The sequence below is a fragment of the Dryobates pubescens genome, chromosome 12, assembly GCF_014839835.1.
Source record: "Dryobates pubescens isolate bDryPub1 chromosome 12, bDryPub1.pri, whole genome shotgun sequence".
Taxonomy (NCBI): Eukaryota; Metazoa; Chordata; class Aves; order Piciformes; family Picidae; genus Dryobates; species Dryobates pubescens.
Genome location: NC_071623.1, coordinates 24,872,953 through 24,900,080, shown reverse-complemented (window position 1 = coordinate 24,900,080; position 27,128 = coordinate 24,872,953). Strand labels below are relative to the sequence as shown.

The 27,128-nt window shown below is 43.2% G+C and overlaps 1 protein-coding gene across 3 annotated transcripts in view; it reads right to left on the bottom strand.

Moving 5' to 3' along the window:
- The window catches only part of APP (amyloid beta precursor protein), a 212,352-nt gene extending 185,575 nt beyond the window's left edge, over positions 1-26,777 (bottom strand). Inside the window, exon 1 of one of the 3 annotated variants that reach the window (XM_054166113.1) lies at positions 26,571-26,777. In XM_054166113.1, the coding sequence (XP_054022088.1) occupies positions 26,571-26,627 (57 nt within the window). In that variant the 5' untranslated portion in view covers positions 26,628-26,777. The remainder of the gene's footprint in view (positions 1-26,570) is intronic. The other 2 variants (XM_054166112.1, XM_054166114.1) reach the window with 2 other exon arrangements.
- Positions 26,778-27,128: the final 351 nt, after the last annotated feature.

Below are 27,128 nucleotides of genomic sequence, written 5' to 3'. Positions count from 1 at the left end.
CAGGCAGCCCATTCCAATGTGCAATCACTCTCTCTGTATAGAACTTCTTCCAAACCTCCAGCCTAAACCTCCCCTGGCACAGCTTGAAACTGTGTCCTCTTGTTCTGGTGCTGGTTGCCTGGGAGAAGAGACCAACATCTGCCTGTCTACAACCTCCCTTCAAGTAGCTGTAGAGAGCAATAAGGTCACCCCTGAGTCTCCTCCAGGCTAAGCAACCCCAGCTCCCTCAGCCTCTCCTCGTAGGGCTTGTGTTCCAAGCCCCTCACCAACTTCGTTGCCCTTCTCTGGACACGCTCCAGCAAGTCAACCTCCTTCCTAAACTGAGGGGCCCAGAACCGGACACAGTACTCGAGGTGCAGCCTAACCAGTGCAGTGTACAGGGGCAGAATGACCTCCCTGCTCCTGCTGGCCACACTGTTCCTGATGCAGGCCAGGATGCCATTGGCCCTCTTGGCTGCCTGGGCACACTGCAGGCTCATGTTCAGCCTACCATCGACCAGTACCCCCAGGTCTCTCTCTACCTGGCCGCTCTCCAGCCACTCTGACCCCAGCCTGCAGCACTGCACGGGGTTTACTGACAAGTTTAGAGTCTACATAAATAAAACACTAGTAATATTAATAAACTAAAAGGAGGTTAGTTTTAAATGTCAAGCCATGTCCTTTACAAACAAGTAGGTAACTTTTTACCATTTTTTTTTTTCTGATGCTTGCAAGGTTTCAGTGTGGCCTTAGGTGGTCTTATCACCAGATCTTTCTGGTCTGTTTTCACAGGGCTTGAAAAACTCTTCTTCACATAGATACTTGTTGCAGTTTGACTCAGCCAGGGGCCGAGTTCCAACACAGTCTGCTCACGCAAGATCCCACAGGGGAGAAACCAAAACAAAACCCAAACCAAACAAAAATCCACAAAGAAAGACAATAAAAACCAAATAATTCTCAAACAATCAGACAACAAGAACAAAACTTCCAAAGCCCTGTGGATTGAGAAAAGCAAAATAATGGAATAATTTTAAAAAAACAAAACACCAAAACAAACAAGGTAGCATATTTTCAGCAGGAAGCACAACAAAGGCAAGCATGTGAAAAAAAAAACATCAGCAGCCAGAAAATGGAACAGGGAAACACCCTAGCCAGGAAGAAGAGTCAACAAAGCCAGCCTTTTCCTTAGACAGTGGGCATGACATCGGCATGACACCAAATACCCATTAACTCATTCAGCTGGCTGCACCCTGGACAACAGTACAGTCTGTGTCTAGCTCAGGCAACATTCTTATTTCTAAGATACAAGCCATCCAAACACACATCTATGTGCATGTAGATGTCTTGATTGAAAACTCCATTAAAATCTGTCAAAAGCAATTAGCCTGAATACAAAGACACATTGAGTCACTTTCAGTGATCAAACAACAGAGGCACATGATGATACATACAGCAACATCTGAAGCCTGAAGTACAAGCAATAAGGCTTGCATGAAACACTAAGGTCAGGAACAGCAGGATGAAGATGTTTTCAGAGGCAGCTATAAGGGAGGAATGAAACCACCAAGTTTGGTTTCTGGGTTCAGGACTATTTGGATCATTGGCAAAGTACTTTTACATTGAGGGAAATGGAAGAAGCTTATAAAGAAATGTCCAAACAACATTCTAAACCACTGAAAAGCCACCACTGCAGGAGACTGAATTAAAGACTCAGAAGAGTTTAGATCATCCTTTTTGTGGTTGTGTATTACCAAAGCCTGCTGAAAAAATGGGTCAGAGCTGTAAGGTGGACACACCTAGAAATGTTCCTACAGTAAGATTCCCCCAAAATGATGTTTTTCTCACTCCCCCAAAACAATTTGGTTATTTTACTAGGAAAATTATTTCATCATTTATAGAAGCCCAGACAGCAGTGTCAGAGCCTCTGCAGAGGCCAGTGCCATGGGAGGTAGGACACAGTGCTAGCTGCCCACAGGGAGTACAGCCATGCAGGGCTCACTATGCACTCCCTCTCAGGAAGGGCATCCCTGGCTTATTAGGACAGGCTGCATTCACTCTCCAACATTATTTCACCATGCAGTAAGTACACCATTGGCATTCTACATTAATTTGTTAAAAACATCAATGCCTTCACTCCATCATGACTTGCCCAGTGTTGGCATTGCCTCATTCAAAATGCACCACTAATGCACCAAATGGGTTGGGGAAAAGTACTTTGTAAGACTATGTTTTGGGATGTGGTACTATTTTTATTCTGCTATCAGCATAGTAAATAATTTGCAAAGTCTTGTCAGAAAAAAAAAAAGTTAGAACTTGAGCAATAGTAAACTGCATCATATGTAAGGTGCACTCGAGAGTTAACAGGAAACTATTATAAAAGCAAACAACCCAAATCAATTGTTTACCAAACAGCTCCTTCAGACCATTATGCAAGCACTTCTTCCCTCACTCTTTATTCTGCTGAAAACAGTACATGACTGTAAAACCTGCATTGTCCCAGCTGCCAGGCAGTCTTTCACAAATCCCAGGTCTCCAGCACAACACAACTGAAACCCAAGCATTTCCTCTTGGGAGGGTGAGCAGTGGTTACATGGCTGATGTTTTCATTCTGAACTTGCACACGCAACTGTTTACTACATTAGCATGTAAAAATGCATGTGTGTGAAGGAAAGGTAAGAAGCTGTTCCTCTTTCTTTTCACAGGATAGTTCACAACGGACAGAAAGCAGAGCCTGCTCCCACAACAGGACACATCTTTTCTTGCCATTAGCAAAATAGGACCAGGACAAGAATATTTCAAACAATAGCAGATCCCTTCAGAAGAAGCCAGTTCAGGCCCTTCTCAGATGTGGATGGGTTTTGTGCCTTTTTCCCCCCCCTTTAAGCCTTACCTAGGCATTTCTGTCAACCATTGAAAGGGTGGAAATGTAAGACTAAAGCATCACAGAAAGCATCTGCTTCTAGTCAATCTGAAATAATGCATTGGGTTTTGGAAACCATTTGCTGTGAACAAACATACTGAGGCAAAGAAACCACAAAGACTGTATCAATTTAGATGTCTAACAAGCACTAAGGAACACAAAAATAAATGCAAGATCTAGACTGAAGTGGGCTGTATCAAGAGCCAGTTTCAGGAACTATAATTTGACTCCATGGTAAACATGGCTCAGTAATGTTCCATTCAATTTTTGGGTTGGGTTCCCCCCCCCCCCCCCCCATTATTTTTTCCCCCCAAATCAACTTTCACAATCAAGAGATGAGAAAGGACCATAACATTTTCATGAATAATAACACATTTCTGCAGCAATTCAACTATCAAAGCTAATCTTAATACAATTTACCAAAATATCATTTCCTTCCTAAACTGAGCATCTTGTCCTCTCACAAATTCATTTTTGGGCCATGAAATCAAACCTAGCTTGAAAATTGCCAGCAACTGGATCTGTTAGTCTATATCCACATTCCCACATGATCTAAGAAAGTTAGCTTACTTCTACTGATAACAAACTTGAAGAACCAAAGACAGCTATACTCCTTATAAAAGTCAGTACAAAGGCTCTTGTCCTGGGTTGAGCTGAATCTGATAATGTGTATTCAATACCACACTAAGTCTACATCAGCTTTAAAATGAAACTGCTGGCTGGAACAAAGTATCATGGGGCTTGAAGTTCAGATTGTAACATGAGAGATTTCCTGCTCCAGTTGCTCCTTCCAGCTTCTGGGTTTGTGGTGTTGGTCTTTTCTGCTGGACTGGCTGCCACATGCTTGGGTAGGGGGAAACTGTTTTATCACTGGCTTCTGTTCTCATTAACTTCCATCTCAACCCAGAAGGTTTTTTGGTATTACTTTCCCTCCTGGTCTGTATGTGGGGCAGGAAGCTTGCTTGTTAGCACAGGCTGTGTTAACCCGGGACAGCTGTCGAAAACACTCATCTCTGAGCCTTGGGACAAGAAATAAATAAAGAAAAAGGACAAACTTTTCTTTTTCTCAGCCTGCACAAGCAAGACTGCTATGGAGTGAACTCAATCACAGAAAATTCCATCTCAACACAAGAAAAAACTTTTTTAGATCTCTCTAGATATCTTCAAAACCTGCCTGGACATATTCCTGCATGACCTGCCCTAAGTAGTCCTGCTTTGCAGGGGGACTGGACTCAATCTTTTAAGGTCCCTTCCAATCCCTAGCATTCTATAATTCTAGGATAAAGCATAAAACACTACCATAAAGTAGTGTAAAACGGTACAGCAATGACAACTCCATCTCATACACCAGCTATGTGCACCAGGGAACACATCTCTAGCCAGTCTGCAAATGACACAAGTTAGAAAGTTAAAAGTGGAATTATTTTCTAAGTAACAAATCAAAGATAGTGTCCCACATAAACCCAGAGGTAAAGTGTGAAATGTTCCTTGCCCAACCAGGTAAACACAGTGGTGAGAAATATCTCTTCCGCAAAGAAGATGCATGCTTCCTCATGAAACTAGCTGCCAATGAAGCTAAAGAAACTGCCTGTAAAGCAAAACACTCATCTCAAGACACATCAAGTCCAAGTAAAATTTCTGTTGACTTTTTGATTCAAAGAATGACATTGACTATTGGACAAACCCAGGCCACCAGTCCAGATATGGCAGCTGTTCCTCTTCTACCAGCAGACAAGCAATTTTGAGCTAGCACACAAACATAACTGAAGTACACATACATATGTATCACACAGATTTTTGGTTGCTTTGTTTAAGCTGATTGGGGGCTGCTGGATTGTTTAGGCTGGTTGGGAGCTGTTGGCTTGTTTAGGTTTTTTATAACAGAAATGTTATCTCATGTCTTATTTCTCCCTTCAGTCCATCACAAATTACACAAAGCAGCAAACAGATTTGTCTGTGGTCAGGCAGGCATCAAAACATTCAGTGTAAACTACAGGACGCGAATGTAACAAGATCACTCAGAGCAACACTTGATCTGATCACACCAAGGCCAAATCGATTGAGAGGCATCTGGAAGCAAATGAGCCAGCAGTACACGAGATGAAGCAGCCATAGCTCAGCAATGTACTGCAAGAGTCCGTACAAAACCCATCTGTCAGCAAAAATGCCATATAGTGGTGGCCTAATTAACACCAACTTGCAACAAGGATAACATGCAGAAGGAAAAAAACAAGGATGTCTCTCACAGTGAAAACACAGCCTTGAAACAAATAGAATCTCAAAACCAAAGCCAAACCCAAGGCAACAAAGAAAGCTAACTATGCTGTCCCTTTCTAATCCATACCACCCTGCTTGTCCCCTCCCTTAAGATTTAGCCAGGGGCTTACCCTGAGTGGTGCACTGCCAGCATGGTGCTGCACAAGCTGCAGGCTGCATCAGCTGCAACAAATTTTCCCCATCCAGAAATTTCCACTTGCACACTACATTGTTTTGGCAGTAAACTTGCATGTCACCAGGTGGGGTTTCAACGTGTTTCAGCAAACACACAAGGCGTTCAAAAAACAGGAATGCTTTATGCAGTGCTGATTAGTAGCTACACTCACTATTGTTATGGAAAAAGAAAGGTGTAGGACATCAAGTAAATTCACCAAAATAACCTATAGCTGGACTTTGGGACATTGGACTTGATGATCTCTAAGGTCTTTTCCAATCTGTTTAATTCTGTGATTCTCTAATTGGCTGTGGCATCACCCATTAACAGACTGGTACAAACCATAAGTGCTTATAAAATATGACCTTCTCACAGCAAGGAAACAGACTAAAGCCAGTCAGTCTGCCGGATTTGCTTAGGGCACACTTCTCACCTGAACATTTTTTTTTCAGTCATTCTTCCTCAAGTACAGGAGAACGTATAATGGTGACATTACTGGGCATTTCAGTGGGAGCTATTAGCATGTGCACATGGAAATTCACAGCACAGCACAATATGTACACAAGAAACCTCCTCACTCCCTCATCCAGATGCAACACTGACTACTGCCCTAAAAATGACAATTGGAAACAACTACTTTGAGGTTTTTTATAGCTACAGCATTGAAAGTGAAGTCAGTGACAGAAAATAGCCTGATTTTGGCTGGTCTTTCTATTATTACTCCTGAATGATGATTCCAACATTATTTTTATCACAACTCAATAGAGATCATACAGATTCAGGAGCAATAATAGATGTTCTCCTGAGAAGGACAATTTATAAACGCCAGGCAGTCACAGAACACACCATTCACCTCTAGGAACAGAATCATTCTGAGCACCTAGGAGGCACAAAACTTCACATAATTCCTAGTACTTCTCATTTACACTTGTCTGAGCTTCAGCAGTGGCAAAAGAATAAAACTACTAGTAATGCCCACTGTACAAGTGCTGGCTAGTTAAAACCTCAAGACTTAACCCACCTTGAAGTTGTTCTTGCACAATTACTTCATCCAGCAGGATGCCAAAGCTCCAAAGCTCAAGCACAGTATATAACCCCACACACAACAATACTATGAGGGCAGTTTACTTTTACTCTCATTTCAGAATGAACTTGGCACAGCAGAAGTGCCAAAAAGAACAACTCCCAGGCTGACAGGACCCTCCTTTCCATTCAAATCTGACATGCTTATATATCCCACACCTCCAAAACTAGCCACCTTTGATGCCTACTATCCTGAATGGCTCACCTCTTGAGCAGCAGAATGCTCTGAAGCAGCACATACATCACACAGGCTGGGATAGCCTCAAGAGCTACACACCTTCTGAAGTTGCAAGCTAAGAGCCTCGCGTGATGCATTAAAACCTGAAATTAAATATACACAGCAAGTGTTTAAATCTCAGAGTGATGAGATTCCAGTGTATTTGGACTTAGGAGTCCAGCTACCATGCCAAACACTTCCTCCAGGTCATCAAATTTCACATCACTTCAGTCTGAGTTTTGCTAGGCTGCTCAAATCTAATTGTGGTAGGGGGAAATGCCCTCTCGAACATTTAAAGCACCTTGTGATTGTGATGATTGCATTATGAGCTGAGAGTGTTTCAACAAAGGTAAGATCATCCTGCCTGATTTGTCATCTCTGCCCACCAAGACAGCAACTGCCCAGGGGCTGTGGTGGACAGTGAATGGCAAAGAGAGGTGGAGGCTGCTCGGTGCCAGCCCCTGCAAATACACAGGAAAGACCCCCTGGAAGCCACATATGCATTTCTAATGTAGGCCAGATGGAGCCACAATGAATGAAAAAGGAATAGTATAAAAGCCCTGGGCTACACCAGCTTACTGGGGGGAGCATCACCTGCAACATCTCATCCTGGAGGCAGTAGCCCAGTAAAGTCTCTCCCCTGTCCCCCTCTCCCCCCACCAAAGAGGACCACAGGGTGGTAATTTTTCTCCTGCTCTCTCTTTTTCCATTCTCTCTCTCTTTCTCTCTCCCTCTGTCTCCCCTTTCCTTCCCTTTGTTTTCTCCATTCTCTCTTTAATAAACAGTCTTGTCTTGATATATGTCCTTGTTTGTGCCTGAATTTCACTCATGGGAATGTTCAAAAGAACAGCATCTCCTTCCCAACTTCCAGATCAAGACAGGCAGATAAACATTGGCAAAAATGTTACATACAAATTGATCATGACTAATGCATAAAGTCCTGCCTCAGTCTTTTCAGCCCTGTGATATTGCATTAGTGCCTAACAATATCAAACCTTAAGAGCGTCATTCTGTTCACACAGGGGCAGCTCTATGGACTGGAATTTGTGACGTTTCTGCTCCTATGAACCTGTGAAGACCAAAGATCACCCTCTAGAGAACAAACATCATACTAAAGCCAGCAGCCCAGCCCAAGGAGTTAAGACATGTCCCTCCAAGACAAGGTAGAACATTGGACTTTTCATTCCCTCCTCATTCAAGAACGGCAACTCAACACTTGTTTTTTTTTGTCAGTCACTAACATACATTTCCTCTCTGCTGCTAACTTAGCACACTGCAACCACAAGTCCAGCAAATATCTGAAAACCACAAGTAAAAGTAATGCTTTGATAAGAATATTCCTGCATCCATTATGGTTTATTACACTTCAGAAAACATTGCCTGCTTTCTGCAAAAGAAAAGCCTGACTCACAGATATGAGCTGCCATATCCAGCTGTTCCTCTTCCTACTCTTACAGCTCCAATCATTTCTCATTTCTAAGGCCCTGACAGACAGCTGAGCCCAGCCTAGCAGCTTGTCTGTCAGCTTGACTTATTTGCAATTACAGGTAAGACAGAACATCTCTCCCACAAATAACAGTGATCAAGGAAGACATGCTGGAAATCAGTGCTAGAGTGGATAGAGACACATGTGTGCTGAACACACTCCAGTTCCTGTAAATACATTCAGCTTCAAGATTTACAATGCATAGACATCATAGGATATTCTTCAAATATACTTAGCCATTTATTCCACCTGGAAAACCAGATTTGCAAATCAGCACTCATTTAACTTCACTGCTTTTAAGTATTTACCACCCATACACGTAAATATATATTTAGCAAAGAAATATTCTGCATCTAGAGAGCAGATCCCACATAATCCACATTTGTATTGTATTTCTAGAAGGTTAAAAAGACGTTTCTAGAATAGCACAGAATAGCATAGAATAGAATTAACCAGGTTGGAAGAGACCTTTGAGATCGAGTTTAACATATCATCCAACACTACCTAATCAACTAAACCATGGCTCCAAGCACCCCATCAAGTCTCTTCCTAAACACCTCCAGTGATGGTGACTCTACCACCTCCCTGGGCAACCCATTCCAATGGCCACTCACTCTTTCTGTGAATAACTTCTTCCTAACATCCAGCCTAAACCTTCCCTGGCGCAGCTCTAGGTGATTAAGAAAAGAACCACCATATTTACCAGTGAAACATCAAATTGGGACTATGATCTAGCTGACAATAACTGCCAGCAGTTTATTCTTCTTGCATTGTGTACCTTGATCATTTTTGCACTTCCAAGCATCATATTGGGAAATACCTACAGCAGCTCCTGAAGGAAGACATTGCATTTCTGTGCAAACCTCTCCTCTCAAGGCCTTTGATTGTCGCCCCTTCCATAAAGGGGCATGATATCTGGAAGCTCAGGAGCTAGGAGTTTAAGAAAAACTCAAGAATAGACAAGTAGCATTTTAATTAGTTTGCTAAAAACTCTGAAAAATACATTATGCTAGAGCATTACCATCAACTTCTCTGCAAGCCACCTGAGTACCTCAACAGAAATTAATTATAACCAACTCAAACATAACATCCAAGCTGTGTTGCTAAAATTAACTGTGTTGTTCTTAGGAAGAAGTAAAATGCGAATGGTGAAAAGCAATTCAGGTTCTCAGTGAAAAAGACAGCACAAGAGTGGAGAGTAATCTACCAGCAGCAAAACCTTCAACAACAAAAAAAGCACAAAGCCACAGATATACCCTTGGAAACCTTTACAGATATATATATTTATATTTTTTTAAGTCAATGTGGGGTTTAATTATTGATCAACTGGGTAACACATTCATTTTCTAGAGATGTCTTTGTTTGTTGGGTTTCATACCGAGAGCTGGGAACGTTCACTCCTACACATGCACAGTGACTCTTCTTACAGTTCGGCCTGGTGCCATGCAGCTGACATTTTCTTGTGCAGGCACAAGTCATCAGAACAAAAAAAGTCACATCTCAGTATTATCTGAGATGCTACACTCTACCTCTGGAATGATGATATCAAAGGTGAACTTCAGGATAACATTAGCAGGATGATTTTAATGTAATATTTATTAGGGGACAGGAGAGTAAGATAACCCCAGGCATACATTTTCCACTCAAGTGAGCATATACAAATTCAGAGATACTAATGAGCCCTGTCCATTTGCCACTCTACAACCAACCATAATTAGCATTAGTTATCTTTTTCTATGCATACATGTCAATGCACAAGTACAAACAGCGTTTGCAACCCCAACAGCCTGAAGTTCCACTTCAAGCTGTTTGGATTTCACCTACAACAGACTTTGTATTTCCATCCTACAGTCATTACCCATTTAAGCAAGGGTTGTCTTATTTTTGCATCTATGAAGCTAGTAACATCTTCACCATATAGGTAACATCTCAGGAGATGACTGGCAAAGGATTTAAAATGCAAATAACAAAACACACAAAAAACCACCTAAAACCCAATCAAACAAACAAAAACCCACAAACCAAAAACACACACCAAGAAAAAACCCACACACAAACAAGCAAAAAAACCCCAAACAAAACATCTTGAGCTACCTCCCTATATTTTAAATAAGCAATCATTTCTATGAATGTCATTAGATTCCCAACAGTCATCACTTAGAAATAAAAACAACCAAACCCACACATGCATGAATACAGGTTAGGCATGAAGCTTTGCCAGCTTGAGCCTACATCCATATGTAACATATAAACCACATCAAAATGTTCTTCAAACAAACATCCACTTAACAGACGGAAAAGAAAGCAGCAACCACCCCAAAAGAGGCAGGCAACTGCTTCTTGCACTGCTCCTTTAAGTGACAAACACAACAAGTCCCTTGAGGTTAGGAAGAGATACTTGGGGAGCCAGTGTCCCAGCCACAGCCTGCTCAGCACATTTTCTCAGTGCTGATCCATTCACGACAGCGGATGTGACTGTGCCCTCGGAGGAATGTGCCTGTAGATTACATGAAGCATGTGAGAGACACAGATTGCTCTAATAGGTCTTTCCCAAATCATTGAGTACCATTTTCTGACCCCATAAAAAGGGGAAAGTGTAAAAAATCCATTATCTTCAGTATTTAAGACCATATCCATTTTCCTCATTTCCTTCATGTGAAGTCTTACAAGGACAACTGATGTGTAACTGCAACCAACTACAGAATTCAAATTGTACTGAAGATTGAGGGGACAGCAGAGCCTCACTGAGATGAAGTACTCCCATTCCAAATGACAAGCTCTCCTTCGTTAACACTGCATTTTTAGCTAAGTCCAAACAAAATTTCATTTCTTCCCCCAGCACTCCTGTGGCATGCTGCAAGTGAGCAATTTCTCAAAACATCCCAGCTGCTTGTTGCAAGTGCCAACAATCAACCAATTATGATAAGCATTTCTGAACACCTAATCAAAACAACACAAGCTGCAGAACCACAGTATTTACGTTGTTCTGGAAACACAAATCCATAACTGGCATGCTGCTTTTGAAAACCAAGCTATTATACCCTTTTCTCTTTCTTTCTTCTCTCCCCCCCTTAAAAGTATATTGAAACACATGCAATTAATTTGTCAGCTTGGTTTACAGGCCACTTGCCTATTTTTGTTACTTCTAAGGGAATGTAGCTTGCACACTTCAAGCAAATCCAGGCATTGTGCATAACTGACACCAAGTAGTACACATAAACCTGGTTAAACATTAAACAAAAAAAGACCAACATTCACAACTTTAGACATTGAAAGCACCTTTAATAGACTTCACTTGACCTGACCTTGACAGGAGAATCAGTCTGAGAAATTTCAAGAGTATTTCTGATGTCAGAGAGAGAACTACCAAGGTTTGGGTAAAAAAAACAAACCCAAACCACCAACAACACAAACACCACAAATAAAAAATAAACAATAAAAGCCCCCAAACACAATTTCAAAACCAGCCAAACAACACAAACACCACACCAAACAAACAAACAGACCAACACAAAAACACTCTCCCCAAAATGAACCTCACCAAACCAAAAATCCACATTTAGCTTTGGCTGGGATTTTTTAATTAAGCTTTCTACATAGCACAAAGTTGGTGAGGGGTTTGGAACATGAGCCCTATGAGGAGAGGCTGAGGGAGCTGGGGTTGCTTAGCCTGGAGGAGACTCAGGGGTGACTTTATTGCTCTCTACAACTACCTGAAGGGAGGCTGTAGACAGGCAGAGGTTGGTCTGTTCTCCCAGGCAGCCAGTACCAGAACAAGAGGACACAGTCTCAGGCTGCACCAGGGGAGGTTTAGGTTGGATGTTAGGAAGAAGTTCTATACAGAGAGAGTGATTGCCCATTGGAATGGGCTGCCTGGGGAGGTGGTGGAGTCACCATCATTGGAGGTGTTCAGGAGGAGACTTGATGGGGTGCTTGGTGCCATGGTTTAGTTGTTTAGGTGGTGTTGGATTGGTTGATGGGTTGGACACGATGATCTTGAAGGTCTCTTCCAACCTGGTCTATTCTATTCTATTCATTTTGTGTCTGAGAGTAAAGGACACAGGAGGAGAGTGAAAGGAGTTTCCAAGACAACTAAAACAAATGAGTACCACACTCTTGTACAAATACATTGAAAAAGACATACACAACATTTCAGTTTAACTCTGTAGAAGCTCAACCCCTACTTGATTTTTATGGGGCTTACATCTTCTGTTCTTGATAGCATTACTGTCTGAGAGCCACAAGGGTGTAGCTAGGATACCAAATTAGCAACCTTCTCCATCCCCACCTTGAATTTAAACAAAGTCTCTGAAGTAACATTTCTAGAAACAATAAACATTATTTTAGAATAAGTTCTTCAGAAAGCTGTGCCCTCTTCAGTTTACTAAAAGAAAAGGTAAAAATCATGCATAAGAAAGCATATCTCACTGAATCACAGCCCAACAGTATAGGCAGGCTATTCACACAGCCTGCGTGCCCTTCTTGCCCTGGATGCATTCTCTCCTTTCAAAGTACATGCATAATGACAAGGGGGACATGGCCATCACACACACTTTAAAATCTTCCATGTTTGACATTGTAACAGTTTAAATGCTGTAAGTGATTTGACTACATAGGACTTAAAAAGCAGAAACACTTCCTAAAGGAATTCCCAAAGCAGCATCTCCTGTATGGTGACAGGTTGCAAGAGTTGGCACTGTTCAGCTTGGAGAAAAGGCACTGGCAAGACCTTGGAAACAGCTTCTCAGCACCTGAAGGGGGCCTACAAGAAAGCCAGTAAGTAACTTATTACAAGAGCTTGTTGTGATGAGAGGGAATGGCTTTAAGCTTGAGGACAGATTTAGACTGGATATTAGAAAGAAATTCTTTACAGTGAGGGTGGCGAGACACTGAAACAGGTGGCCCATGGAAGCTGTGGATGCCCCTTCCCTGGAGGTGTTCAAGAGCAGCTTGGATGAGGCTTGGAGCGACCTGGTCTAGTGGAAGGTGTCCCTGCCCATGGCAGGGCGGTTGGAACTAGATGATCTTTAAGGTCCCTTCCAACCTAAACCATTTTATGATTTATGTACCTTTCACGACATGTAATTGAAGTCATGGAAACAGATGGTTAAAAATAATTCTCCTTTCCTTTTCTAGCATTTTGATTGAAAAAAAATAATAATTAAAAAATCAGTTCTAGTTTTCTATAACACCCAGTTTAGCAAGAAAATTTGGTATCCTACAGCACAGACTGCTAATTCAAACCAGTAGAAGGTTGAACCTGCAAGGCACGCGTTATCAAAATCTATAGGTATTTTAAACAGAAAGTGTTAGACCTCCTAAAGATTAATTTGCAACTGTAAAGCTTTCTCCCTACTCTTCCACTTCATTCTTGCAAGAGACTCACTGGTTGTCCAGAAATATCCAGGAAGTTTATTGCCTCTTCCTACCAACTCAGAAAAAACCATACAGTCTGATATGCAATATGAAAGGTCTTCCTGGTTTTGTTTCCTTGCAAGTCATCTTCAGGCAGACCAGCAATTTGGCTGACAACTTCATTAAAAGTAGTCTTTGAATTAGGAAGCCAGTAACACCATATGTTTCTCAAAGCAAAACAGGCAAGTGAGAAGTTGGATGATGATGTTTCTTTGGCTCTTTTTTGCTAGGTGTTGATTTATTTCTTATTTTTTCCTAGACAGACAAACCTTGTAACTGCATTGCTGCTTCTGAAACAAGAATTGAAACTGTTAAAGCAAGACAAAGCAACTGAGCACCAAAAAAATTAGAGGACCTGAGAGAGACATAGTGACCCAAAGACAAATCTAACATGCAATACAAAAGAGTTTATTGACTGCATGGTAAATAACAGGAGTTTTAATTTGTGTGGAAGACACCCAAAAGCCTCTGAAGCCCTGGAGGGACAGCTACTGACATTGCCCATTGACAATGATGGGCAGGACAGCTGTAGAGGAACAGCAAGAGAATTACAATGCAGGGCAAGGGAAGGGAGAACCCAAGAGGTCTCCGTGATCATGAGAGATTTTGCAAGGCTCAAAGTAAAGGCAAGAATTCAAAGCAAATTTTAAGGCTTCAGACAAGCACATTACAAATAAAGCAAATGACACTCTGATGGAATGGTGAAACAAGCAAGGAGACCTACAATTCATTTTTTCCCCATCTCTCCGGACAAGCTCACACCTTTCCAGAACTGTAATTCCAGAGAGAGCTGCAGGCAGTCAAAGCGAGAGTACTACACTGAAATCTAGTCTGCAGATTTCTAATGTGCCAAAATAATCAAATTTAAAAACTTTCCTTGCTCAAATTATTCTGTCATTAAAAAAGCAGTAAGTAATGGACAAGCAAAACCCATGCTTCAGTTTAAATGCAGCGTTCCCCAAAGACTCACTTGGCCTTCTGTAAAAGCCTCAGCTGTTACAGAAGCAACTGGGAAGCTGTTGCTCCTCAGACACATTATTTAGTGATCATCCTATTAAGTGGATTTTTTTGGTTGGTGGGTTTGGTTTTGTTTTTTGATTTTGCAATTAAATCACTTTTAAAAATGAGAAGACCTACAAATACTCTTTATGGCCACTTACAATTCAAGACAATTTCTTAAAACTTGTTTCTATTTTCCTTAAAAAAAAATATCTGTTTTGAAGAGCCACAAAGTTGGGCTCAAGGCATGCAGCAAATTCTATCTGCACCATAGACAGACAGAATCCAAACTTGCTCAGGATCTTGTGTTTCAGCAGGACTGATAAAAAAACTAAACTTTTTGTAAGGGTTCAGAAAACTTATCACCACTTATTGCAGTTTAACTCTAGGAACAGACACTTTCTAATTGTATCTTTGAATAGTTCTGCAAATATTAACACATTGTTATCTGTAAAATTCCAAACCTTAATAGTAAGCAGTTTGGCACAGAAAATACTAATTCACAACAGGTTTTTAAAGGATAAATAAAACTTAAGGCTTAATTATGTTTTGGTAACACCAAAACTCTTCTTTATCCTAAACTAAACAAGCAAATAACTTATGCTGTATTTGCAACTGTATTATTGTCTACAAAACCTTGTATGGCCAGACACCACTGTATTCCCCTCATGGTGTGAGTTCAAAGGCACTGGAGTTCCCAGAAGGTACATACCCTGTGATTTGAACAGAGAATATCTGACCTGCACATCACAAGCTGTTACATTTGTCCTGTCTACCATGATGAAGCCAAATATCTTGTATCTACCTCTATATAAAATTAGTTGTGCAATCTTCACATCTAGAGGGAAAAAAAATTAAAACATCTATTTACGTATTTCTCTTCTCAGTTTGCCTCAAGCCTCTGCTTCAGAAACATGTTTCTGGTTTCCTGCCTGAATGCCTTCCAGACAGTGGAGATCAGCGTGCCTTTCCTTGTCCGGTATTTCCTCTGTGGAGACGACTAACATGTTCTTCAGTCTTCCTTCTGATAAATTACTGATTGTTTTTCTCATCTAGTTTTACCTCCAGAGCTGTGATTAATTTTTGGGGTGTTTGTTTGTTTTTTAATTACCTCTCTTCATTAGACCCATTTAATTCCTGTCCCGGCCTCAACTCCTCAAAAATCGCATCTAGCATGCAACAAGGTAATCTCAAATCCATGCCGAGTTTACCTAAACTCACTACACAACACCTGATGTGTAGCTGTAGGATGGGAAAAGGGCAAGAGGTCCAAGCCTAGGAAGAGTCAGGGGCAGGGGAAAGCCCTGCAGAGCACAAGGTGGACAATTCTGTCTTCACCCACCTTCCCATGGCCCATTTTCTATATGAGCTTCAGGCCTCAACATCCCATCTTAAAATGAGGCAGACACTAAAACCTCAATGGGTTTACAGAACACTGGGTTTACAGAAAAAACAGGAAACTCCAGACTCCTGCCTGCTCCTGTCGAGTCTCCCAAGCCAACAGCACTGTGTAAGTCACATTTTGTCTTTCTGGTTAGAAAAGGAATACACAGCAGCCTTTTGTTACTCAGAAGTTTTAAGTGACAAATTGATTAAAGCTTTCTCCCTCTAATCAGTTAAGAGAATTTCCTTAAAACATGTTACAAACAATTGTGTATGCAATTATATCCAAGCATGCACTGCTCCACTCAAATGAAAGTGGACAGTTCAGATGAACCAAGCTATCTATCTACGTTAGCCTCAATTTCAGTGCCCAGGTTTTGATTTTCCTTAGCCCAAGATTTGTGAGATTTAACCAGGAACTTGCAGAACTGGTATGGTACCCATAAATTGACCTAAAGCTGCTTGACAAATCCAAATTCTCCTGTAAGTACATTTTCAGAAATAAACTGCAATTTCAAAGTAAAATGCTTTAATTTTACCCTGCTGTTTATCACAAATGAATTTTCTCTCCAAGCTCAGCTGTTCATGGGATTTTCTTGCAAACACCTCAGAAAGGTGTTAGCTCCTCTGCCCAAAGGAAAGACCCCTCAAAAACAGAGCAGGGACTCAATGAATCTGTCAGCCATAGCAAGCCAGCAGCTCAGAGCACAGTGCCAAGCCAGAACGATCTTGTAACCCTCCCTCCCTGAACACACAGCAGGAAACACCCATTGCAGGCATCTACCTTGCCCCCACCAACCCATCTTATCTTGGCCATTCATCAAAATAAACGTCTGTGACTCAAGCGGGCAAGTGCTGTTTTCACCACAGATGTCGTTCCAACCTGGGATTCAAACGGGCCTGCCAGCCTAGCAGTGAAAGGTGAAACACTTCACCTCAACAGCTCAAAGATGTGATCACAACTATGAAGAAAAAAAGTTCTGCCAGGAGAAACTGGCTTTTAAGGCATCAAGGCTAGCAGGGGAAAGTAAAAATTTCCCCACTCCTTTTATTAGCACAATGGGAAATCAAAGGCAGCCATGGCTAAGTAGAAACAAATTTAATCAGAAGTGAAAGTTTTCAAAACTCCCTCAAACCTCCCATGTCTTCTGTCCCTTATTTGGTCTCTGATTTTGTTTTTTAGGCTTTTAAACTCCCCTTCTTAGTCTTCTGCTTAAAATTTAAACAATACATTCTAAGCTGGTTTTATTGTTTGTTTGTTTTGCCTTTCTTTTTTGTTATGTAAAATCTGTCATTTTTATGATCACAGAATGGTGGGGGTTGGAAGGCACCTCTAGGGATCATCTAATTCCAATCCCCTGCTAAAACAGGGCTACCTAGAACAGGTTGCACAAGAACAAGTCAAGGAGAGTTCTGAAAGTCTCCAGAGAAGACTCCACCACCTCTTCCAGGGCTCTGATCAATGGTGAATTGTATTCTTCTGGACACTGGGACTACAGTCAAGTTCTCATCTGCAAATTCCTTGCAGTGAAGGTCTAGAAACTAAACAACACTGAAAGAAAGACAAGATGAAGTTTCAAAATTCACAGTTTAAAAAGTTTGTTGTTACAAATTTAGATCAATGTTATAAGACTTAACAGAACCAGAGATAGAACTGGCAAAAGGAAACGAGAGAAAAAATTATGATATTGAAAAACACATCATTAAAAGCAATTTTACTGCACTTCACTTGCTTGAATACAAGTGTACTGTATTTGGTTTGGCTGAGCTGGAGTTAAATCTCCTTGAAGCACCTTTCCAGTGCTGTGTTTTGCAGTCCTGTGGCTGGGTGTTGATAACACAACAGTGTTTCAGCTACTGCTGAGTTGTGTTTTTCCAATACTTCCCTGCCCCAAGAGCACCCCAAGAGGGGTGGGCAAGATCTCAGGAAGAGACACAGCCAGGCCAGCTGACCCAAACTGGCCAAAGGGGTATTCCATGCCATATGATACCAGCTCAGATGTAAGAACTAAGTGTAAGAAGAAGTAGGGGGATATTTGTCAATGGTGTCTGTCCTTCAAAGCAGCCATTATGTATAAAGCCCTGCCTCTCAAGACTGACCACCATGGGAAGTAGAGAGTAACATCTCTCTTCGCTTTTGCTTCCACACCTGGTCTTTTGCTTGTGCTTAGTATTATTATTATTAAATTGCTTCTATCTTATTACTGGCTTTTGTTATATTTTCCCCTCTCCCCTGTCCATCTAAGAAGGGGAGTGATAGAGCAGCGCTGGTGGGCGTTTGGCCCCCAACCAGGGCCAAACCACCCTATATATGCATACATGTTTGGGTTTTTAAAAGATTTTTCTCTCTTAAGAGAACTGGGTGAAGAACAGACATGGCACACATGGCAGAGCTGCAGTACAATATCAAACAAGCTTCAAAACAACCCAACAGCTTCACACATGCTGCAGGTCTAGATACTTCATTATGCTATGCATGCCCCAAGCCCCCTCATTCCCATACTGTAAGTACTCAACAATTAAACTATGATGAAGCAGCATTTAGTATATTTAAATTTACAACACCTGTAAAAACAAAATCCCAAAGATAATGAATACTGTTTTAAAGCCATGGCCTTTATTGTCACACTAAACAGTTTTCTTCTCAGTTCACCTTCCTCTACACAAGATGATATTTTTCACTGTTTACATAAACAAATATACAGACATTCTGTGAGATGTATAGTGAAAAGAGATTGTGTTTTTCCCCCCCAAGAAAGGAACCTAGAAGTCATGATTTAGTTTACAAGGAGCTTCAAAAATCTACAACAGAATCAAACCTTTATTAACAGCATCCAAAGGAAAAACAACAAACAAACAAACAAACAAAACCACCTCCCCATGTTTTCAGGCAAGTCATATGGAACAAATGTAGCTTTTTTAAGTTACCTTTGAAATTGTGAGAAAGCAGAATGTAATACAACTACTTAATCAGCTCAGTACTCCATATTACAGATCCAAAACTCTAGCTACAAATAAATTTACATAACCAAGCACAGAAAGGAGAACAAGTTAGCAGTTTGTCTCAAAACCATATCATGGTCTCTGACAAAGCAGGTGGGGTAAAAAAAAACTAAATAATGAGAATCACAGAATCAGTAAGGTTGGAAAAGACCTCAAATATCATCATGTCTAACCTGTCACCCAAGACCTCATGACTGCTAAACCATGGCTTCAAGTGCCACGTCCAGTCCCTTTCTGAAGACCTCTGTAGAATCCACAACTCAGAGAAAATTCAATTTTATGGGGTCAGAGCTTCAGAATGAGCAATCTCTACTTTAAGAAATGTGCTGATAAGGTAAGAGAAGCCTTGCTGCAGACACAGACAATGGATAGCATGACAAGGAGACTGGAAATAACTCCAAAATCCTGCCCCATTCTCTCTTTTTTTTTTTAAATGTACATCCATTGGATACCACTAAATTCTGGAGGTGGATGAGGAGGCAATTCTCACCTTCACCACAAGAAAAAAAAAACAACAAAAAAGATCTATTTCAAAACTGTTAGCACCAAGTAATACTCTCACCTAAATTTGGCCTGTGTATGTATGAACTGTTTCTTAGTTTTAAAAACATCAAAGTCCAATATTAATATGGTTTTGCTCACTCTACCTCCTGCCCCCATCGTGAACTCCTATTAGATACACTCCTTGTTTTACTAATTGCAATTCCAACCAGAAATTATGCAAGTCTTATAGACTAACACACCAGACCACATTGGCAGCCTGCTCCAAAAAGAAGCCATTTTAAAATGCTTTTACTAACAGGTACAACCAGTTTTGCCCCATTCCTGTCATATGTTATCTGCTGTGGTTGAATAGATAAGCTCTGCTCTAGGGAAAGAAAGACCAGCAAAGGATGAAGAGAGAATTCCTATCTGGATTAGCTCAAAATGGGTCAGTGGGAACTGAATGGAGTTATCCATCCCTGAACAACAGCTCCTTGGGGATTTTTGCCTTTTGCAGTGGCTCGACGCTAACTTATAGCAATCAAGAATGAATGAGGGGGCAGGTGTGAAAGGATTACTTATGCCCTACTGCAGGTCAACAGAGGAAGGCAAAAGGACTAACTCCTTAATTAAATGCTACTTCGTAAACTTCAGCAAATGTGGTTTCAGAGGTTGGTGCTCTTTTCCCGAAGAAGCTGCCTGCTCTTTTAGCTAGGCCAGTTCAACTGCCTGTGGCCATTTTCCGACTCAAGTCTCTGAAGCATCGGCCAGAAGATGACACCTACGAAAAAAAGGCACAACCTGTTTTCTTTCACCACGGCACAAGACCATAAATCCAGCCTAGACAGGGATCAAAAAAGCACTGAAAAGCTGGGCTTAGAGTGGTGGTGACCGGTGGAAGCAGGAAGAGCAGCTTTCAGAAGCCAGCTTCTGAGCTTGGTCGGCTGCCAGCTGAATAGCAGTGTTTAACTACTGTCTGAAAAAAGCAGCCGGATTACAAAACCACAAAGCCCACTGGGCTCACGGGCTCCTGTTTAAAGTTCGGCTGTCCCACAGTCCCTGAAATGCCGTCGGCTGACCAGATGGTTTGCTTCTTTTGGAAAGCCTTGTAAATCACAGCAGTCTGCACTAACCCTTTAAGTCCTCAAAAGAAGATCAAGTTTTCATGCTTCTGGAAAGCAGCAGCCAGAAAACATGGCAAGCTACAAGACTCGCTTCTCACCTGGAGAAGTCACATCTCTTACAACATTGTTACTCAGGGAGCTACAGTAAAGAAGCCAGCAATACCCATATCTAGCTGCTCTCTCCTGTTTCTATTAATCAGTGCAGGTAAGAAAATGTGTAACAGCGGTGCCCTTAACATCAGCAGCTGATTTAAGGTTTTGCACCATCCTAAAAAGCATCACTTATTAAAATATCTTAAAGTTCACAAAACCATATATTCTTGTCAAGTGGAAACTACGTTTGGTGAACCAGTAGAAGATACTGGCATTAGCCACTGTGGAGCGTACTGCCCCTTACCCATATTTTCATCACCATGAGTTTTGTTATTACTTGAATCATTGCTAAGTATTTGTTCTGCCACAAAGAGCAACGTCAAAACAATCCTATATACTCCACATGGCAAGGAGCTTGAGGTGTGGTGGTGGTTGGTTGGGGTTTTGCCTTGGATCTTTTGTTTTGTTTTTGTCAGTTGGGGTTTTTTTGGTTGGTTGGGGTATTTTACTGACCACTCATCTACGTACACACTAATTGGTAGTCATTCAAATTGGTGCCCTTTGAACAGAGCCATTATCCCCACGTCTTTTGTTTCTATTCTGTTCCATGATTCATTTCTCACAAGGATTGATGACTATTTTTGGTAACTGGATACATCTCCAGCATGTTTGGAATCTACAGGAGAGCACCACAAGCTTCAACAATCACATAGGTCTCTAAAGGGTTTTTTAATCAAAATGAGGGGCAGTTGTTTGTTTATTTGTTTTTAAAAGAAGGACAAATACCCAGGTTTCAGAGCCCATGTCAAACTACAGTCAAGGACAGAAAAGTCACTTCTCTAGGACTGAAAACTCAAACCCACACACCAGTCATTGCCAGCTAATATTCTCTACTGGTTTGGTATCACCGAAAAGTACAGAAAATGTGTTTTAAAAACCTCTGCTGTAGGCATTTCTGAAGCAGAGTCAGGGAAGGAGGGCAGATTCTAGATGGAGATGGGACAACCAGGGTTCATCAAACTAATTGAATTCAGTTTAAAAATAACCAACCAAAAACCAATAAAACCCCCACCACCACTACACAGAAACAAACAACAAACCCTAACCTAAACCACACAGCAAAACAATAATAGAGGGAAAGTTTTGAAGTCTCTTCAGAGAAGTCCTTTTGTCTCCAAATTATTCCAGGGTCAAGCTTATTACCAACACTACTCTTGGCAATCTTCAGCCTGGCAGCAACTGTTGCACACTCTGATGGCAGGAGTAGGTATGCTGTAACAGCACACCAAGCTTGCAGAACGTCGTTCACTATTTTTTTCAATTTGCTTTACTTTTAATCTTCTTACACCGTGGGATTTTTTTCAAAAATCCCCTGAATTTAAATCCAATAACACACAGCTCTAGACTTCAGTGTTAAAACCACACAGACAGCTCACCTAACAACTTCAGTGAACCTATTACCATATATAAAACCAATTGTCATTTTTATCAGTAGCAGTCCAGAACTCCATTTCCTCATTGTCAGGATACAGAAGTATCAAAGAGGCTATTGCTTTAATATAGCCTATACACGAAAATAATGTATATTCAAAGATGCAGGCATGTGGCAATTTTAATACCATACATTAAATATACAAAGACATTGAAGATTTAAATACTTATTTGCATACACAGCATTGACGCACCAGGTGACTTTAGTGCAACGTGTGTTTAGTCATGAGGTCTGTGGTGACAGGTTGGACTTGATGATCGTTGAGGTCTCTTCCAACCTTGGTGATTCTGTGATATACATGGGCATTCAACAGCTATTGATCTTTATTAAATGCAAACCCAATCCTGGTTATTGCATACATTTTCTGGAAGATGTGACAGTTGTCAAAATGACACTCATTCAGAATATTCATCATTGAAGATATAAATTAAGACTGGAGGCACTGTCTTTAAAGCAAACAAGTAATAGTTTTGAGACATGTTTCAATGGAGAGATGAATCAAATAAACTGTGCATGGAGCAGGCTGCTGAGTGAGGTTGCACAGGCTCTGACCATGGAGCTTCACCTTCAAGACCCAAGAGCAGAAAGTGCTGAGCAATGCAGCCTGATCCCAGAGCTGGCGCTGCTTTGGCCAAGGAGTTGGACCAGAAACCTCCCTGTGCATCCTGTGATCTCATCTACTAATTTCTTGATCAAGTCTCCACACCCAACAGCTTCTTTTAATTATTTTAGTGACTCACAACAAAAAAAAAATAAATCTATTCTGATCAGAAAAACAGCTGCCAATTCATCAAGAAGTTACTATAATCCTATGCCACTTTGCTAATTGTTCTATTGGAGAAGGACTGCCAGATGAAACAAATTGTCATACCTTTTCTTCATAGAGCCTGTAAAGCAAACTGTTTATTATCCTTTACAGTTTATTACACACATGCAAAGAGAAAAGTCACAAAAAGCCATCAAATATGACCTACACTTCTTGTAGGTTCACCATACCATCCAATATCGATCAATTAAAACTGATTAAGATTGTGCGCACCTGGCACAGAAACAGCTGGGGGGGAATTGTGAACTATCAAAAACTTGTGCTTCTTCACAAAATATGTATGAAAACTTGATGGAGCTGATTGCAGCTGATCATTCCCCCTCCCCCAGAAAAGGCATCTGAGGAAAATGTCAGTCTCAAAATTGTCTGTTGCTCATTAATCAAACAGGAGAAATAAGGGAACAAGGGAGAAGCTTCTTTTTCTATTCTTCTCTGATTTGTCCACCTGACTGCCAAGGACCCTGACAGCACACCAGGACCCACAGCAACTGCCCTGGCCCACTTAACCCACACCCCCTACTCACTCCAACATAGCAGCAGTTTAAATAGGAAATTCAAAAAGGCCCCTTCAACAAACACAAAGCTTTTGCCACAGGAATTCAGGAACGGGACTGATGGGAAGGGTCAGTCTGTAATGGAAGTGCCCTTCCCACACTGCAAAGTAATTTCTAAAGGTCTGCTTGAAAACCAAACAATGAAGAAACAATTTTTTTGTGTCTTCTACTAGATATATAAATAAATATCAAAATTAAGATCCTATAAAGCCCTGTGTTCCCCACTTGAAAAAAAATATCTGTCAGGAAACATGCTTTCTGTCAACTCATCTTCTGAGGAGCAGCTTGCATGACACCAATGTGTTAACCTGATTTCAGTCAGCTGGCAAAAGTCTCACTTCTAAACATGGAACTAGAGCACTGAGCACAACAGGCATGGCTGAAATCCTGATAACCTCAGTGTGCTAACTGGGAGAAACCAGGATCATTCATGCAAATTCACAAGGATAGCTAGTTTCTGTTCCATGAATCTACTGAAATCAGACACATAATGAAAAGAGCTTAAATGGGGAAGTAGATACTGAAGACTATGACTGTTTCACAAATTGTGGGAGCTCTTGGTCAATGAATCTTCTAACCCCAGTAAGTATGATTCATGTGAGTGGCAGAAGCAACATGCTAAGCAACCACATCACCAGAGCATCACTAAGAAATATTTCCTTTAAAGTTGCATAAATCATTATTAATCTACCTGCAATTTTAGAAAGAAATTCTTCATGTGTAATATCAGAAGAATTTGGTTTGCTCCTGCATTTCCCTCTTCCTTATACCATTCCCTGTAAAAGCAACCTACAGGTTCTTTGCTGCTTTCCAGAAAGCACTTTTTAAAATGGCAGGGAAAAATGTCTCATTTCAGAGAAGAGACTAAAGAGAATCTAATTAGAACATCAAAATTTCACAGTTTAGCATATGCAGACAGTTCAAGTGAAGGAAATGCATGCATGTAACTCCTATTATGAAATATTTTAACGTTATTTTAAAAATAAATATCTCTCACTTGTTCAAAACATCTATAGGTATCAAAACTGGAAAATGCCTGATCACAGGACAACCAGATGTTAAAACCTACTCCGCTATCAAACATTTCAACAAATGGATAAATGCAGAGCCCCAAATGTTCGTATGAAATTGAGATGACAAGATCAGAAGCTTCTGCAGAAACATCTGTGCCCATTTAAGCAGACATTCCAAGGCAAAAGATGTCTCTGAAAAATTCCGGGTATCTCTAAGGCAGACACCATTGCAGACATCTCTGAACAACAGACTCTGCCTTGAACGGTTTTGGTGCAAAATCCATGCCTTATTTCTTGCAAGTACTTTTACAGTGGCATTGTCTACATACCCTATCTGTAAGGTCAGGGCTACAGAAATTACCATTCCTCTGTAGTCTATCCTAAAGCACAGTCTCAACCATAAAATATTTTATTTTTACTTCAGCTATGCACCCAAGGCAGAAATTTTCTTTTATTGCATTTAGGTAACAAATCCTTACATCAAGCTGAGAAAACTCAAATCTGAGTTTTGTAACTGGAAGCTTTAAACCTCTGAGCATCTTTACAACTGCTCGACTTGCTATAACCTGCTCAATATTGACATGATCACGCCTGGAGGACAGAGTCTGTGGCTGGCAGTCTCGGTGGTGGGGATGTAGACCAAGCCTCCTCTCATCTGCCTGCTACTGGGAAGAGCACCTGAGCCGCAGGTCTGCATTTCTCTGCCCAACGGAGAATGCCAAGCCTTACGCTCTGCTTTTAGGCTGTTCACATTCGCTTCACCGCCACATATCCTCTGATCCCCCCTTGCCAAAAGGGGGGGCTAATAGTCCAAGACGACAGAACTTGAGGTTTCAAGCCCAAGGACCAAAGCAGAACAGAAGGTAACTCTCCTCTCCCCCGCCTTTTTTTCTAGAGGGGAACACTGACACAGAGCCAGCTCGCCTTCTCCACTGAGGCCCGGGCTTGCGGAGCCCTAGTGCGTTCCTCCTAGCTCCTCCGACCCCGTCAGGCGCCACGGTGCATTTACACCGCCGGCCGCAGCCGGGGGCGTACAGGGAACACCTCCCACCCCCTGCCCCACCCAGAGCGGTCTCGGCGGAGGATGCCGCCAGGTTGAGGGCGGGCAGAGCCGCCCCCGGGTAAGGGAGGGCAAAGCAGGGGATGCCGCGGACGGGCGCGGGCTGCTGGCGGCCGCAACGCGCACGGCGGCGCCTCTCTGCTGCACTGCAGAGGCGCCATCTTCTCGCGCCTCCGCGCCGCTCTGCACCGACCCACCCGCGGGGGCGGGCACGGCCCCCGCCCGCATCCCCGCAGCCGCCGCCAGCCCGCCCCTACAGAGCTGCTGCGCCAGCCCGCGGGGAGCTCCCTACTGCCGCTCCGCACACCTGCATGTATGTGCGCGATGCGGGAGGCGCTGCCCTGCCCTCCCCTCCACTCGGCAGCACCCCCACAGGGGGCAGCGGTACCCACAGCCCAGCTCTGCCTCTCCAGTCTCCACCCCGCGAGGGGATGCCCCCGAGCACTCCGCTGCCCCGCTCATAAAGTTTCCCTTCCCCCACTCGCGGCAGAGCCGGCGCTCTACGGACCTCCCCCTCCCCGCCCGGTTGGCGGCTCCGCCGCTCCTCCCCGCGGACCCCCGCCACCGCCCCCCGCGCCAGGCGGAGCTGCGGGCGTCGGCCGAAGTTGACGGGGCTGCGCCCCGGCGACATCAGCCGAGTAAGCAAAGGGACTCGGCTCCGACTGTAGGGACAGCGCTGGCCATTCGAGTCCCACCATGAACACGCGTGGCGAGGGGCGCCGGCGTCAGAGGCTCACAGCTCGCTTACTCCTCACCGCCACCCCCCCCCCCCCCCCCGGCTCGCCACCCCGCTCGGCGGGAGCAGCCCTATTGTTAAGCGGCAGAAGGGCGACGGCAGCCAGGGAAGTAGCCTCCAGGCACCTGGCTGCCGGACGGACGCCGGGGATGCCCGTCCGCTCCGCCGCGATTAAACCCATGCCGCAGGGGCGGCTGCGGGCAGACAAAGCCTCAGGGAAGCGTAGGAGGACGGCGGGGAAGCCCCCGCCCGGCCGCCCCCTGCCCCGCTTACCTCGAGAGCCCGAGCGGCGCCGGAGGCCAGTAGCAGGAGGGCTAAGTGCGGCAGCATCGCGGCGGCCGGGAGCGGGGGAGGGAGGAAGGGAAGGAGGGAGGCCGGCGAGACGCGGCGGGGTCCGGCTGTAAATCCGCGGGGTTACGCCGCTGCCGGGAAGAGCGACTGAGCTGCGGCGGCACCAGCCGAGCACCGCGGCGGAGCCGGTCAGCTGATGGCCCGGCCCGCCCCCGAGCGGGCGGTGCGGCTCGGCCCTCCCCACCCCAAGGAGACTCCTAGCGGCGGTGCCTGGGCGGTGCAGCGCCGGCAGGTCCTTCAGCGCCGGCGAAACGGGCGCGGCTCGCCGCCTGCCCCGGTCGTAGCAGCCGCGGCTTGCCCCTTCTGCTCGATCCCCACGGTGCTGCCGCCCATTCCCTTCGGTTAGCTCCGAGCAGTGGGGCGGCTTCTCAGGACCGGGCCCGTCGGCTTAGTGCGGCCTGAGCCCGGCTCCCAGGCCATCTTTATACCGGTGAGGGGAGGTGTCCTCGTACCGGTGGTTGGCAACTGCAGCACCCGTCT